We start from the raw sequence: 14428 nt of genomic DNA on the forward strand, positions 1-14428 counted from the left end.
AACATCGGTAATATTTTAAATCCAGCAAAAACTACACAATCTGATTTCAAGAACATCAACAAAACCATAGCTGTATCAATACAGAAAGAAAATAATTTAATTTGTTTTGAAATAAATATTTGACATACAAAGCACATACAGTGAAAAAGGGTCACAATAAATTACAAGTGGAGATACTTTGCTCATTCACTGAGAAAAGCCCTTGGTAGCTGCAATTTTATACCATCAAATTTATCATTCTTGCTGATTTAAGCAGAACACTAAACAAATATGGATCCCAGTGCTTACTTTCACAGGTACTGGCATGGATAATTTACTGCAGTGATCCAATTTGAAAATCAGTAGGGACCAGTAAATCGCTGCATAAAAGAAAGAGCGAATGAGGTGCTTTTTTCCTTAGTGTCAGCAGCCTGTGATTATTATGTTTATTAAGTTTTCTTGAGAAGGCTTCACATTTTCTCAAATATGCAGGAGAACTGTATTTCCCCTCTGAGCCTTACATTAGCATTTTGTGCCTCAGCCCTTGAATACAAGAAAAAGATGAATTTTTCAATTCATTTTAGAAGTTTGTGCCTTCTGGATGGCACAGAACTAAGCAACTCCCTTACTCATACAGTATCTGCTATTATCATAGAGCTAGCTTTTGTAGAAAAGTTAATAAGGAATACTGACATGTTCTATGAAAAGGATATTTTTGAATCTATATTTAATCTTAAATTCAATTACATTATCCATACTGATAATGCATCTGTGAAATAAAGGATTGCTTAAGGTTCTGTCCTTGAAGGGTAGTTTAAAACAGCAAGGCCTGATTCTTCCTAAGTTTTTAAGAAGTTTCTAGCACATCAAAGTTCCAATACAAAGATACACCAATTAGTTTCAGTATCGTTAAATTATAACCACAAATACGTACACTACAGCAAGAAAAAGTATAAGCAATTTTAACAGATCAGCATAGCCTGCTAACATCTGTCTCGCACATAAGTACTCATGATCCCATTCCCCCGCACATTCCTCCTCACCAGGAAGAGGAGGATATCAGGGGCCATACCTAAGCAGGTTTCCCTTCCACAAGGGAAGCAGTTTCTGACAACACTTGGAGTGTACACTGTTCTAGCTCAATGGTCTTGGTCACCCTTAATCTGAGCACCATATGGTACAGTATTTTTTGCAATTGTTTAAGCAGCAGTATCATTTTGGAAACAGGACCAAGAAATCACATGTGGCATACAAAATAATCATGGTCCCTTGAACACTTATCCAACATTCTTTTTTCTATTTCCTGCTCTGCCAGAGCTCTCCTATTACTTTGGGCAAGTGATCTTTCCTTCCATGCTTCCATTCCTACCTGTAAAATGGGCAATAACTGTACTTCCTTAATTAGCAAGGGATGTCTACAGCAAATATTGTGATACAAGTGCCTAATGATAAACGGGGACCAACACAGGGTACAAAGCAACCAGCTATGTAATCTGTTCAAACAGCACACTCAAAACATATAGCTCAAACTGTATAAATTCAGCTCAGAAACTAATCTGTAGCTCAGAAACTAAGGCTCAGAAGCTGACAGCTCAGAAACTGCCACGACAAACACTGACTTGCAATTATAATAAAGTTTGTTAAACACAAAACTTAGTATACTAACAGACATTGCTCCCCTTCAATATCCATCATGGAACAGTTAACACTTCTGTTATCAGGAAACAGAATGTATAAAACTGACAGCACAAAAAAAAGATGATGGAAGTATAAAATTAAATAAAGGACAATAAAGTGAAGGATGGATGCATTAGTGGATTATTTGCTTATAAGAAATCCCAGCCGGCATTAGCAGTTCCCAACAGACCTAATTTGTCTGTTCTCACCTGTAGATAAATAAAGCATCAGGACCAAAGCCTTATGTCGGAACCTCACTTCTACAGCAAGCTTGTGCAACAGTGAGGGGTATAACCTACCCACAGAATTTATGCAGCAGCACTTAAACTTATGAAAGCTAAGACAACTAAAATATATATATATACACACACACACACACACATACATACACACACACACACATATACATATACACCAGCAGAAACAATTACCACATTAGGCTGGCAAACTTTCACTAGGACAAGGACGCTTCTCTTCACATTTGGGGTAGGCAAAAGTATTTCAAGATCAGTTACAAAATTTCTCTAGCTATCACCAACTCCTGCCACAGGCTCTGCATCATAGCTATCTGCCGGCGGCAAAAAAAACAACCCGTATATATCCAGGAATGTACAGTTCTTTTCACCAGAAAAATCTCAAACTGTCAGGTGACAACCATCCTTTGATGTGTTTAGCTGTTAGAACAGAAACAGTCACAAACCGTAGTTAGGAAGCAGGCAGGAGACAGAACTCAGCACTGAGAAATCCCAGTATTATCAATCAGGCAGTCTAAGGCTAGAGTAAATAAATCAAAGTTGATACAGATTGCAGGTCAGTAGCCTGATTCAATTTGCTTGAAAGTTATCCCATTGTCCCATGTTTTCTTGGCATACCTTGCAGGTAAGTTTTTCCAGGCCACAAGCAAAACCCGAGCCTCAGTTTTGTCAGTCTCAGCAAAGCATGCAAACAAATGCAAGATTAGCCAAATTGAATTCAATGTATAAGTCTTCCTCTCCCCAAACCACTTCTAACACTACTTAAAAGAGCTAGCAAGAAATTCCATATCCATATATAAACTCTATTTCACAAGTCTTCCAATCCTCCACCTACTGAAATCTTACTCATTTAATCCTTTTCATCTTCCTTGCCCATTCATAAGGGGTCTCAAAAAGTTGGGTCTCAAAACTCAGCATCCTTCTACTTTTGTAATATCTCAGACCCACTAAGATTAACATAATCCCAACCAATAACAGCATACAACCAAAGGAACAGTAAGCTGGTCCCATAATAAAAGCAGTCTTAGAGCACAAAAGCTGGCTCAGAAGTTAAGAGCAATGTTACTTTGTTTACACCAATTACCAAAGCCTTCATTTGCCTTCCACTCCCAGTATACTCTTAGGTGACCAGCCTTATTTTAAAATCACACTGGTGCAAAGTCTGATGTCACCACTTGAAAATATACCACATAACATTAGACAGGGTCTAGAACAGTGCTGAAATACAGAAATGGTCAGAAGTTGGTCTGGATTTCTGCTTCTATTAGATACCACTGTTGCAGTGCTTATTCTTGAGTTAAATTTTGAAGAAAAGAGTCACTTTATAAGGCAAAAATTCCCTATAAATTCACCTTTTAGAAACATACAAGACACTAATGATTTCCTGATTCAGAAGTGGCAGTGGGGACAAGAGAACATGCATGCAAGACTGCATTCTGCTCAACTTCCAGGTTCAAGCATCAATATGTTCTGTTAGAGAGAAAAATAAGCTTGAAGAGCCTAGTACATTACATTTAACACTCCTTTTATTGCAGTAGAAATTTTAGTTTTTCTAAAATTCTCAAATTACAGGATATACATATAGTGAATCTAGTCACAAGTCTTAGCAGCTGTAGAGCAGTACTGCATGCAGTTGCCTCTGCACTTTGCAAGAATTCCATAAATAGCTAATCATGTTCAGAGAGCAAGTTCAAGAGTCAAGGAATATCATATCAAGTTACCAAAAGCAGGTCTTCATCAGTACCAAGAGGTTGAGCAAAAAAATGAAATAAGTGTATAAATGCATGTCTCTGAACCAACATACTAATACTTAACACAACTGAAAAGTTGGAATTATAGCCACATCACAAACAAGGTAACAAGTTACAAGAAAATACTTTGTTTCAAGATTGCTTTCAAAAGCGTTTCACCTAAGATTTCTCTGACCAAGCAAGAATAAAGTACAATGCATTAGGAGTTTACAAAGGGCCGATGAATTCCATTAAGTTTTATGTAATTAAAATATTAACATTTACCATGGAAGATTAGGCAAACACTTTGCCTTAACTTTATGGAAACAGGTTGCATCCTGACAGATAACATTCTTTTTCCATGACCTACCTTTCAACTTCTGGGTGAATGCATAATAAGCACTCAATTTATTATTCATTTCTGTAGTCATGACACTGCCTTCAGATCAGTAAGATCAGATGGATTTATGCCAAAAAGAATCGTACAGCCATTTGTTTCAATAGATGCCTGAACAGGTGCAATCCTTTATGTAAACTTCCCATCACAATGGGAGCCTCAGAAACTGGAAGAACAATTTATATAGAGCTAGCTACAGATTAATTTTCTAAAAAGCAGACATGCTTGAGCTACCACAGTCTCACATTCGTGGAGACACAAGAACGCATTTGCAATGATTCTGAAAAAGTTACTACATTTACATTGATTAGTTCACTTAAGAGATGGTTAAAAGTTTAAGCATTGCATCTTTGTCTCAAAAGCTTAGAGGTCAGCAACTTGGCTTGGTAAAACATCTTGTTATGACAACATAACTGTACAGAATTTCCTGTGGTCAGAGTCTTGAGATTTCTCCCAACTACATAATGTAGGACCATATCACAAGGAAGAAACCTGGAAGAGTTTTTTTTCTTTTTTTTTTTTTTAATAAAAATAAGCTCTCCTTCAGAAAAAGCGTTAGCCATGTCAGCTTGATAGATTTTAATCTATTTTGTTAAATTCAAAAGTGGGCCATATTTTTATATTGAATATAGTAATTTAGACAAAATAAGTCTATGGACATGTTAGTAAGCAGAAGAATACTGTTCAAAGAGTAGTGCATCGCAATGTGTCCCAGATGCTGTCCACTGGAGACATTTTACAGTGGCCAGGGTTCCAACTGACAGACCTACTGAGCAAAGACTCCTTAAAACAAATAAACAAACAAAAAAAACATTTTAATCAACCTTAAACAGTCTATGATTTTTAAAAAACAATTCTATATGACTGGGCTTTATCCCTCTTAGCGTGTTTTGGATAAGATGAAGCTACTTTTCATCAATTAGCAATACAACACAGTAATTTTAAGTTTCTAAGACTTGCTTTTGAGATGATAAATTTCATATTATCTCCAAGAGAAGCATATACACATTTTTATACAGCCTGGAGTGAGATCAGTGTAAAACCAGGAATTTATAATCATCAGCAGACGTGCCAGCTGCTCATAATGTTCACATTACATAAATGCCTGAAAGTTGGCTATGCAACAGTTGGTGCCAATCTGCTAATAAAGGAAATGCTGCTGAGGCATAGTCTTCTTACAAAAACAGGGCATGAGGGCTTCATTATTAGATGTTCAACAACAATCCTCAGCTCGGTGAAGAGAGTCCTGAGAATCAGATTTAAACAAAGAGTATTAAGATTCTATAAGCATTAGCTAGAAGTACCTAGCACCTAGAAATCTTTTCATTCATTTTCTCAAAAAAGGAAAATTGCAGTTAACAAGTTTCTTTAAATCAACACCATGTTGCAGTATCTTGTAAAAGCTTGAGAATTCTTGTCCTTTAAACATTAATAAACTTTGAAAGCTACTTCCACACAAAGACTGAAAAGAGACAGCAGAAAAATTCCACCTTCAAACGGGGGGGGGAAGGAATAATGCTTTTTCAAAGGCTGTGTAAGGAGCTGAGGAGCAAAGGAAGTGGTACATTTGTGTTGCTTCTTGCCAGAATGGACAGAAGGCAAGAACCCTGCACTCTAGAAGCAACTCTTAGAAGACAGCCGTAAGAGATAAAATTCACAACATTAGTTTCACTTAAAAATACATAAATACCAGTAAAACATCTTGGAGTAGCTGTATTAAAAAGCAGTTTTAACATTGCACAGTTTAAATTATGTGTAGATACCAAAAAAAGTGCCTTCATTGATTTTTGTTGAAAAATACCTGTAATAGGATGGAACAATTGATTTCCTACAAAACAGTAGGGAATAGGAGGAGATTAAGTTTATGGTTCTTAAACCTGGCTTTGGCTGCCACGGCAGCCAAAGCCACTTCCTTGGTACTTTATCAAACTATTTTCTAATCAAGTAGTGATCAGACTGGAGAGCACGTTCACAAAATCTTACATTATGCAATGCTTGTCATGAGTAAGTTCTGAGAAAGATTTCAATTTAAGTAGGTAATGAACATGCTTAAGATCATCCACAAATTTTTTTCAGTTGATATTACACAAGTTTATAAATTTCTGTTCATGTACAGAAGTGGACTCAGATAGGTCTGCAATCTAAAAATAAGGCTACCTTTCTGGTAAACAATTACAAAACAGTTAAAAGACTTTCTTCTCCAAAGCTGAGTTTTAATCATGCAGGTATGTTCTGAAAGCTCCCATTCAAGGATAGTACATTTCAGAGAAGTTCAGTTATGTGAAGTAAGTATAACTTTGAATTCATTAATATATTTGTTAATATCCACAGTTATCCCATATTTCTAAAATTGCCATTCACAGGTTTAGAGTTATGTATTCATTTAAGAGTGAAAAATTTCTGAATGCTGAAATGCTAAGCTGTTAAGCATTACCTCCTGAAATCAATTTAGTGCTTACCGACAATACGGATTTCTCCGAGAGGAGTAGCGTAATGTAAGAAATCTATAGTAAATGAACGGCTGGAGCAGACTCCCCTGCCCACTGAAAGAGAAAAGAGAAGTGGAGCTTTATATTGACCCTCCTCATAAAAAAAAAAAAAAAAAATGCAGAACTTCCCCTAATAAAAGTAAGGAAGCTACCTAGGCTCAAAGATACCAAGCCAGACTGAGGGTCATATTTGTTCAAACAATCTAGACTTTGATGAAGGAAGGGGGCAGGGGGGAGATCACAAAATAACAAAAACACAACCTCGCACAAGAAAACTAACAGTACATTTACGAAGGCTGAAGCTTACATTATAGAATAAAACTGCTCAATAAACCAATTAAATGAGATATTGCTGTTCTCATATTGATTTTGTATTTAAAGAAGCGTTTTATGTCTAGATTCTGGTAGTTGGAAAAGAGTTATACAAGTGACAGCAGAGGCCCATTTAGTGTTAAGCAAAAGCCTTTTGGTCAAGCCTGGAAGCTGGCTGGCATAAATAGTTCAGCTCCAACACACATTTTCTGTCCTAAGCACAGCGCTTTGAAAAACTGGGCCTTACTCCTGGAATCTTTTGCAAAACTTCTTATAACACCTTGGAGACTATTATAGACATATTGAGATATTAAAATTATGCTGATATCAAACTATTCCACTTGCTCTGAAAGAAGGTTTTTTTTAAATACTTCACAAAGCTGCTGTTTCCTGTGATAGTGCTATAAAGCAGCAAAAGGGTAGCAAGTATATCTAAACCACAGAGTAAATCACAGAAATACCACAAGAGTTTAATTTCATTGACTGAAGTTTCCTTATAAAACACAATATTAAAAAGCCCTGTATCTTCAAATATGAACAGGATCTTTACCCAGAAGCATAATACAAAGTGAAAAGGAAAGCGAGCCATGGGGAGGGGGGAAGGAAGTCTTGCACCTGTGTAGTAATTACAAGCAATTTAATAAGCTAAAATAGCTTACAGAACAGACTTTCAAAAATTTGTATTTATACACAGTTATATACAATTGTGTATTTTCACAACAATTGTATTAAAGTTTTGCAAACTGTATTGACCTTCGTTATTTTAGATGTCAATATAGGATCTTTTAAAACTTTCAGTACCTATTAGATGACTTATCAAGTAGCTACACCTGAATTCTTTGTACAAAGAGAATGAACTACTACTAAACAGAATCTTAAGGCACTTGAATGCTTCAGATGTTGTATACCAAGAGTATGTGGTGGTTGGTAAGCAGCCCCAAAATGAAACAAAAATCCATCAAGGGTAAAGCATCAAAGCATTCAGCTAGCACATCAGGAGATAAAGACAAATTATACATTCTATTAACTTCCAAGAAAATAAAGCCTCCCTTCTGACCCCTCAGGACAAATGCTTCAATAAAGGGCATTTTCTCCCCTCCAAGTATTACAAGGCAATGCCTCCAACTTCAGAGATGTGCAGGCCGTTATGCCCATTTGACTTTAGTTGGATTCCAACACGCATAAGCTCAAGGTCTCTAAAATGAATTCAACAGGCAGCACACAGACCCAGCACTCAAAATCGGATGGAATAAGAATAAATAAATAAATAAATAAATAAATAAATTGAGAGAGAGAGAGAGAGAGAGACAGACAGACAGACACAGAGAGTTTCTGGTCAGAAGTAACACAGGAGGGAACATAACTTACTCCTGCTTGTACAATGAAATTTCCATGCCAATTATATTTCTGGGATCTAAGTACTCAAAAATGAGAGTAAGCAGACACTTTCAGTGAAGCTAAAGAACTCAATATTCTATTACACTGACCAAAATTATACCTACTGGACGGTTTAGATGAGTGAGTTGCAACACTGAAAAACTTTGATTTGAACCAACAACCTTACTTATGCTATAAAAGAGAGAGGTTTTTTTGGTGCCAAATTATATCAGAGTGAACGCTTTTTGATTTCATGATGTACCAACTTGAGAAGTCTAGGAATCAAATAAATTCAAGTTCAGGTTTTGATCAGACAGAACCATATAAACGGAGATCTCTGTGACCCACATTGAACTCATTGCAAAGAGTAATCTTGTACAGGAAGATCTGCTCTTAAATTTGAAAATACATATTACAATTCTTACCTGAAGAGCATAAAAACCGTAGCTGGCATCAGGAAAATTTCATTGCAAGCAATGAATTTTAGAATATTCTGTTGATTAGCATTCAGTTTCTCCAAAAGATTTCTCAGAAAGGGCAGACTATTTGAACTTCGTGCCTTTAAGGAAGAAAAAAAATTGCCAGAAAACATATAAGTTACACAAATCTTCTATAGCAGAAAAATCAAAATACTAACAAGTAGCAGTTATGACTCTTCTCAGCATTTTAAGACTAGCTCCCTAGGGATTAAAATTAGTATCCCAAACAACTCTATTGAAAGTGTCATTAACAATCTAAGGAACTATAATTGCATAAAATTAAATTAAAAACATGAAGTCTTGCAAATCCCTCATGTACATATTTTAGGTTCAACTGCATATGCGTCCAGCCTTATTCTGTCCAGCCTTATTCTGTCCAGCTGTGGTTGCAAGATATCCCAGTTCGGAATATCAGAGGTTAGAACTAAAGAGCTGCAGAAGACTCTGTGCCTGAGCAGCAGCTCCACCTGGCAAATATCTCCTCCACTGCAGCTAAAAGAATCCATAGGTGCAACTCTCAAACCTGTTATAAAACCCAAGCACACCATAGTATTAATCAGTATTTTATATCATACTTACATCAAGAACCTTCTTTGTATATGTGGCAGCATGAAGCAAAGAAAACAGTAGAACTGGGAAAATACTCACTGCAGCAAGTGATAAGGAAAATTATAAACTGCTGAAGTGCTTCACTTCCCCCCCCCCAACACACACACTGATGTTACAATAACACGCAGTTTGTTGGCTCTTTACAGGAGGTTGGCCAGAATCAGCTATACTGGATTAAGACATGCATATATATAATGATTCTGTAGCTGTTCCCTTTGCTTCTTGCATCTTTTCTTAGCTATATATTTTTATTCATTTTAAAGTGTGCACATGCATATGCAAAAGTACAAAATACAATCGTGTATAAGGTCAAATTGTATTTCTAGAGAAATACATTCTTTCTGCATGGAAGAAGTATACAAGCTTAGTAATTAAAATCTATCATACAGACTTAGTCATCATAATATTCTTATTAACAGATGTTACAGATTGCGTTTCTTCAAAGAACATGCAGTTGCCATCAATTCAGATTTTAGACAGCAAGATTCATGTGGTAGTCATTTTAAGAGTAGGACATTAAACTAAGCACAGATAAAGAGAAGTGAGTTCTTAAATACCATCTTTGACAAACCATGGGAATAAGCCCCTTTTTCAGACTTTATCTGTTTAAAAAACTGTTATCTGAAAAAAAAAAAAAGCTTACTACTGAATAGTTGTCTCTCTACATGACATACGTCCTACTTATAGTAAGGAGTTATATAAATACTGTAGTAAGGAATTAAAATTAACAACTGCTATTAAAGTATCACATATGATCACTAGTCATAAAACCCATTGCACTTAAATCCTGGAAAAAGAAAATACCAGGAGCCAGAGGCTGCAATGCGCTAGTTATAGAGATGATTAACCTGAATATGGCTCAATCAACATAAGCAGCTCCTATTTTACACAGAGTAGGCTCTATGAATAGTAAGTGTGTTTTAGTTTAAACTGCTTTTTCAAATTATGGCACAGATAATGAAAGGAATGAAGTTTTTAAGATATTTTTAAAATTTACCAGGACGACACTTTGGTAAAGGATACTTGTAACAGGGTAGGAATTAACAAAGATAAGAGAGTACAATAGGTAGTGGCAGCTGTCCTCCAACAAAGCCTGGGCCAGAAATGCCCTGCTAAGCTGAAAGTGCGGTAGCCTTTGGTGTAGTCGCAGGGCACTGGTTAGAGCATTTGCCAGCAAGGCACGCTGATAAAAACTTGCTGCTTCATGCAACCTGCAAATTACCAGAGGAGATGTTACCATAAAAACCAAGTCTCTGCTTAGGGGACATTCACTCTTGAGAATTGCATCACAATTGCACAACATCTGAGGCTTTTTCCACTATAATACTATTACCAAAATAACCTCAAAAACTACTAACACTGACTTACTGCATGATGCCAAAGGTAAAACGGTGTACTATTCCATAACCACACCAAAAAAAAAGCCACATAACTGCCTCCACAGTTGTTCAACGTGTTTTCCAAACATATCTAAAGGTGTTTTAAACCAATCTAAAAATCTGTAAACTGTTCTCACAGAAAGCATCGAGTAAACTGAATATCCATTCATTCTTACATAAAAAACAACTCCAAGAAAAAGAAGTGTAGTTGCTTTGCAAGTTTTTAAATGTTGTTTTACAATATTACAATACATACCCTAGAAGAGGCAGGACAAATAAAGCTGAGCAGTAAACAGTGAACAAGCGGGAAATCCACATTGCTGTATCCAACTTGTTAGCCATCAGAAATTGCTACATTTGAAGAGAGGGGGGGAAAAAAAAAAAGCCAACCTCCATCAGAAGTTAGTATCTTAATATTTGCCTACATTCAACCCTCCTCCCTTACTCAATTTCAACTCTCTCTCCAACTTTGAATATAATCAAATGATAGCTTGAAGCAAAGAGCATCTTTTGGTTTTGTGTGATACCCAGTTCATAAGATGTTACTATGAAAATCAAAAATAGCTAGGCTGTGTCAAAATCAAAAAGCTCCCTTGTACATTATGACCAAATATAGTGTTAGAACCTTTTATGGAGATATTTTTTCTATATAGATGCACCTCACTAGACAGCCATGCAACTTATGCAAGCTCTTTAGCCCTACTGACTTCTGTCTCTATTGCTGCGAGGCTCCTTTCAGAACACACTTCACATACATGAGGCTAAAGACTCCATACAGGACTTCTTACGGAAGAGGGAAAAAGAGGAGGTCAGTTAACATTCACATAACTATACCAGAAAAAAAGGCATAGTTTTGGCCTACATATTCTTAGTGGGAGGGGCTTTGAACAGTGATCTAGACTGCCTCCTGTTGTTGAACTCTGGTTAACCACAGTCCTTTTCACTCCTGATAAACCCACAGGTACCAAAAAGACTCTAAAAACGCACAGCACACAGCATGCTTTTAAGCTATTATGTCCCTAAGAGAGGCATCCAAACACAGCCTTTCAGCTGGAAAAAGTTCAAAAGCGTGGCTTGAATTTGAACCAGCTTTTGAAGACTGCTCTTCCCTCTATGCCCCTAGAGGCTTTTTAAGAGAGCCAGAAATTAACTGAATAATTAAACTGCAACGATCTTCCTATCATTACCCATTCACTTATTTGCGCAGTATAACCAGCGACGCACAACTACCGCCACCCTAGACTAGTTCCAGCTGAGACTGCGCCGCGCACACCGGCGAGCAGCGCGGGACCGCCCTCCCCGCCGACACCTCCGCCCCCAGCGGCGCCGGGCCCAGCCCCGCGCCCGCCGCAGCCCCGCGCCGCCACACCGGCCCGGCCGGGCCCGGCCGCCCAGCGCAGCCGGCCCCGCGGCCGGCCCCAGCGGCGGAAGGCGCTGCTGCCCGCTTCCGCCCGCCCCAGGGCCCCGCGGCTCCTCACCACCGCTCCGCCGCCGCCGCCCTGCACGGGCCCGTTCTGCGTGGAGTCCGCCATGGCCGCGCCGCGCCGCACCGCACCTGCGGGGAGAGAAGGCGCCTCAGACGGGGACGGGGCTGCCACCGGCGCTGGCGGCGAGGCCCCGCCGCGCGCGACCCACCGCGAGCGGCAGCCCCGCGCCAGCAACAAGCGCCCACGCACCGAGCTCCGCGGCCGCCTCTCTAGCCGCGCTCCTCAGATGCTGCGGCGCGTCACTTCCGGCGGGGCCGCGAGGCCTGCCGGGCAATGTAGGCCTGCGCCGCCCTCCTTTCGCGGGCGCCTGGTGACGTCACGGTGCCGACTTCACCTCATGACGTCACGGGCGCGGCGTTCCCTCGCGGGGAGGTGTTGTGGTGTGCAGGCGCTGGGCGATCCCTGTCGCCCTGCCCCCTCAGTGGGCGGTAGTGCCCCTCTAGCCTCATCCCACCTCAGCTCACCACAGGAGGGGAGGGTCACAGCTGGGCGATGCTGTGCAGCCACAGGCCAATGCGCATGATGGCACCAGCCAAATGGGAAGTGGCCAGGTGATGCTACAGAGCCACTGGCCAACGCATGTGGTGGCACCAGCCAAATAGGACATGGCCAGGTGATGCTGCGTAGCCGCAGGCCAGTGGCATATGGCAGTACCAGCCAAACACCACGTGGATGGGTGATGCTGCCACAGGCCAACAGTGTAGCCACAGGCCAACACTATGGTGGTGGCACCAGCCAAATGGGACATGGCCAGGTGATGCTACAAAGCCACTGGCCAGTGGCACGTGGCAGCACCAGCCAAAGAGGACATGGATGGGTGATGCTGCCACAGGCCAACAGTGTAGCCACAGGCCAACACCATGTGGTGTCATCAGCTAAACAGTATGTGGCCAGGTGACACTACAGAGCCACAGGCCAATGCCACATGGTGGCACCAGCCAAATGGGACGTGGCCAGGTGATGTTACAGAGCCGCAGGCCAGTGGCACATGGTGGCACCAGTCTAATCTGAGTGCTGGGCCCACGCAACACACTGTATATCATCTCATGGTATGGCTTCACAATATATATCATCATATATGGCTTCACCCAGCAGCTGTTAGTGACATTCTGCCTGCAAGTCTGTTCAGGAGCCCTGAGAAATACTTAGCTCAATTCATCTTCACATATCCCTCAAATATGCTCAGAGCTCTGGTGCGGCCTGTGCTTTGTGCTAGGTGAAGGAAGAGCCACAGCGCTGTGCAGCTCCTGCCCTTGCTCTGCATGGCTGGAGTTACATGATCTCATACCCAGCAGTGCAGTTGTACACAAAACTGTGCAGCTAGCACAGCAGCAGTTTGCCATATACCACTTTGGGGAATAGTAGCATTAACATGCTTAACATTAGCATTTTGTGATAATACAGTACTGAACTCCCAGGCCAGCGCAATGATGTCATCACATACATTGCATCAGCATAACAGTGATTCATAATCTCACACTAATGTGGGATGGGAACAGATCCAGGAATTATATGTCAGGGAATGACAAAAGGACAAGACAGTTAGGAAGATGAATCCTCCCTTCCTCCCTCCTTGCTCAGTAGCTCCTGTGCCACATGCTGCAGCTGTAGCAGGACCCTGCTGTGCAGATCAGGACAGGCATTAGCTTCTGAGCCCACACTGTATGAACTACATAGTGATAATGCTGCATAAACTTGTGATATGACAGTGAACAGCAGCAATAGAAATGCTCACCTGTTAGCCTGGGGAGTGTTTTACTGAGGGCTGAATAGGCTTTTCAAATCCATTTGGTGAGAGACAGACTAGCACACAGCTTACTGTTATCCAATAGTAATGTAAGCAGGAGTCACAAGGCTGCAGATCCCAGACATGACACCCTCCAGTTCTGCATTACCAATGTTATGTAGGAATGTCACCCAACAACAATGCAACGTACAACTTAATTAGCACATCATCGCAGGCTGTTTCCATGTGTTACTGTTTCCTATAACATGAAATGAGAAAAAGAAAGAAACCTTTCCAAAGCTGTATGTGCCCAAACAGTCATACTATAAACAGTATTAAATTCAAATGCAGCAGCTTTGAAATAAGTTTCTAAATCCTTTGGTTAAATAATCATTTACCCATTTTATCATCTAGAAAGTTAGCTCAAGATCTTCCAGATTCTGCACATTTAACAAAATTGCATAATGTGTCAAATCAAACTTCTAAAGTGACAGGATCTGCCTGGACCCTGCAATGCACTACTGAACAAGCTT

At 39.9% G+C, this 14428-nt stretch overlaps 1 protein-coding gene across 4 annotated transcripts; it reads right to left on the minus strand.

Moving 5' to 3' along the window:
• Nucleotides 1-75: 75 nt before the first annotated feature.
• TMEM33 (transmembrane protein 33) lies at nucleotides 76-13922 on the minus strand. Of its 4 annotated transcripts, none has more exons than XM_067298103.1 (8): nucleotides 13905-13922; nucleotides 12161-12237; nucleotides 10939-11033; nucleotides 10327-10514; nucleotides 9274-9341; nucleotides 8641-8774; nucleotides 6497-6580; nucleotides 76-5283 (listed from the first exon to the last, which is right to left on the minus strand). In XM_067298103.1, the coding sequence occupies exons 2-8, from the start codon at nucleotides 12212-12214 to the stop codon at nucleotides 5154-5156; spliced, it is 753 nt and encodes a 250-aa protein (XP_067154204.1). In that variant the 5' UTR covers nucleotides 12215-12237; nucleotides 13905-13922; the 3' UTR covers nucleotides 76-5153. The 4 variants fall into 4 exon arrangements, with proteins under 4 accessions (XP_067154204.1, XP_067154201.1, XP_067154202.1 ...); XM_067298100.1 differs by lacking the exon at nucleotides 13905-13922 and adding an exon at nucleotides 12359-12402; XM_067298101.1 differs by lacking the exon at nucleotides 13905-13922 and adding an exon at nucleotides 12318-12335.
• Between the last annotated feature and the right edge of the window lie 506 nt (nucleotides 13923-14428).

This window comes from Apteryx mantelli, chromosome 5 (genome assembly GCF_036417845.1).
Source record: "Apteryx mantelli isolate bAptMan1 chromosome 5, bAptMan1.hap1, whole genome shotgun sequence".
Taxonomy (NCBI): Eukaryota; Metazoa; Chordata; class Aves; order Apterygiformes; family Apterygidae; genus Apteryx; species Apteryx mantelli.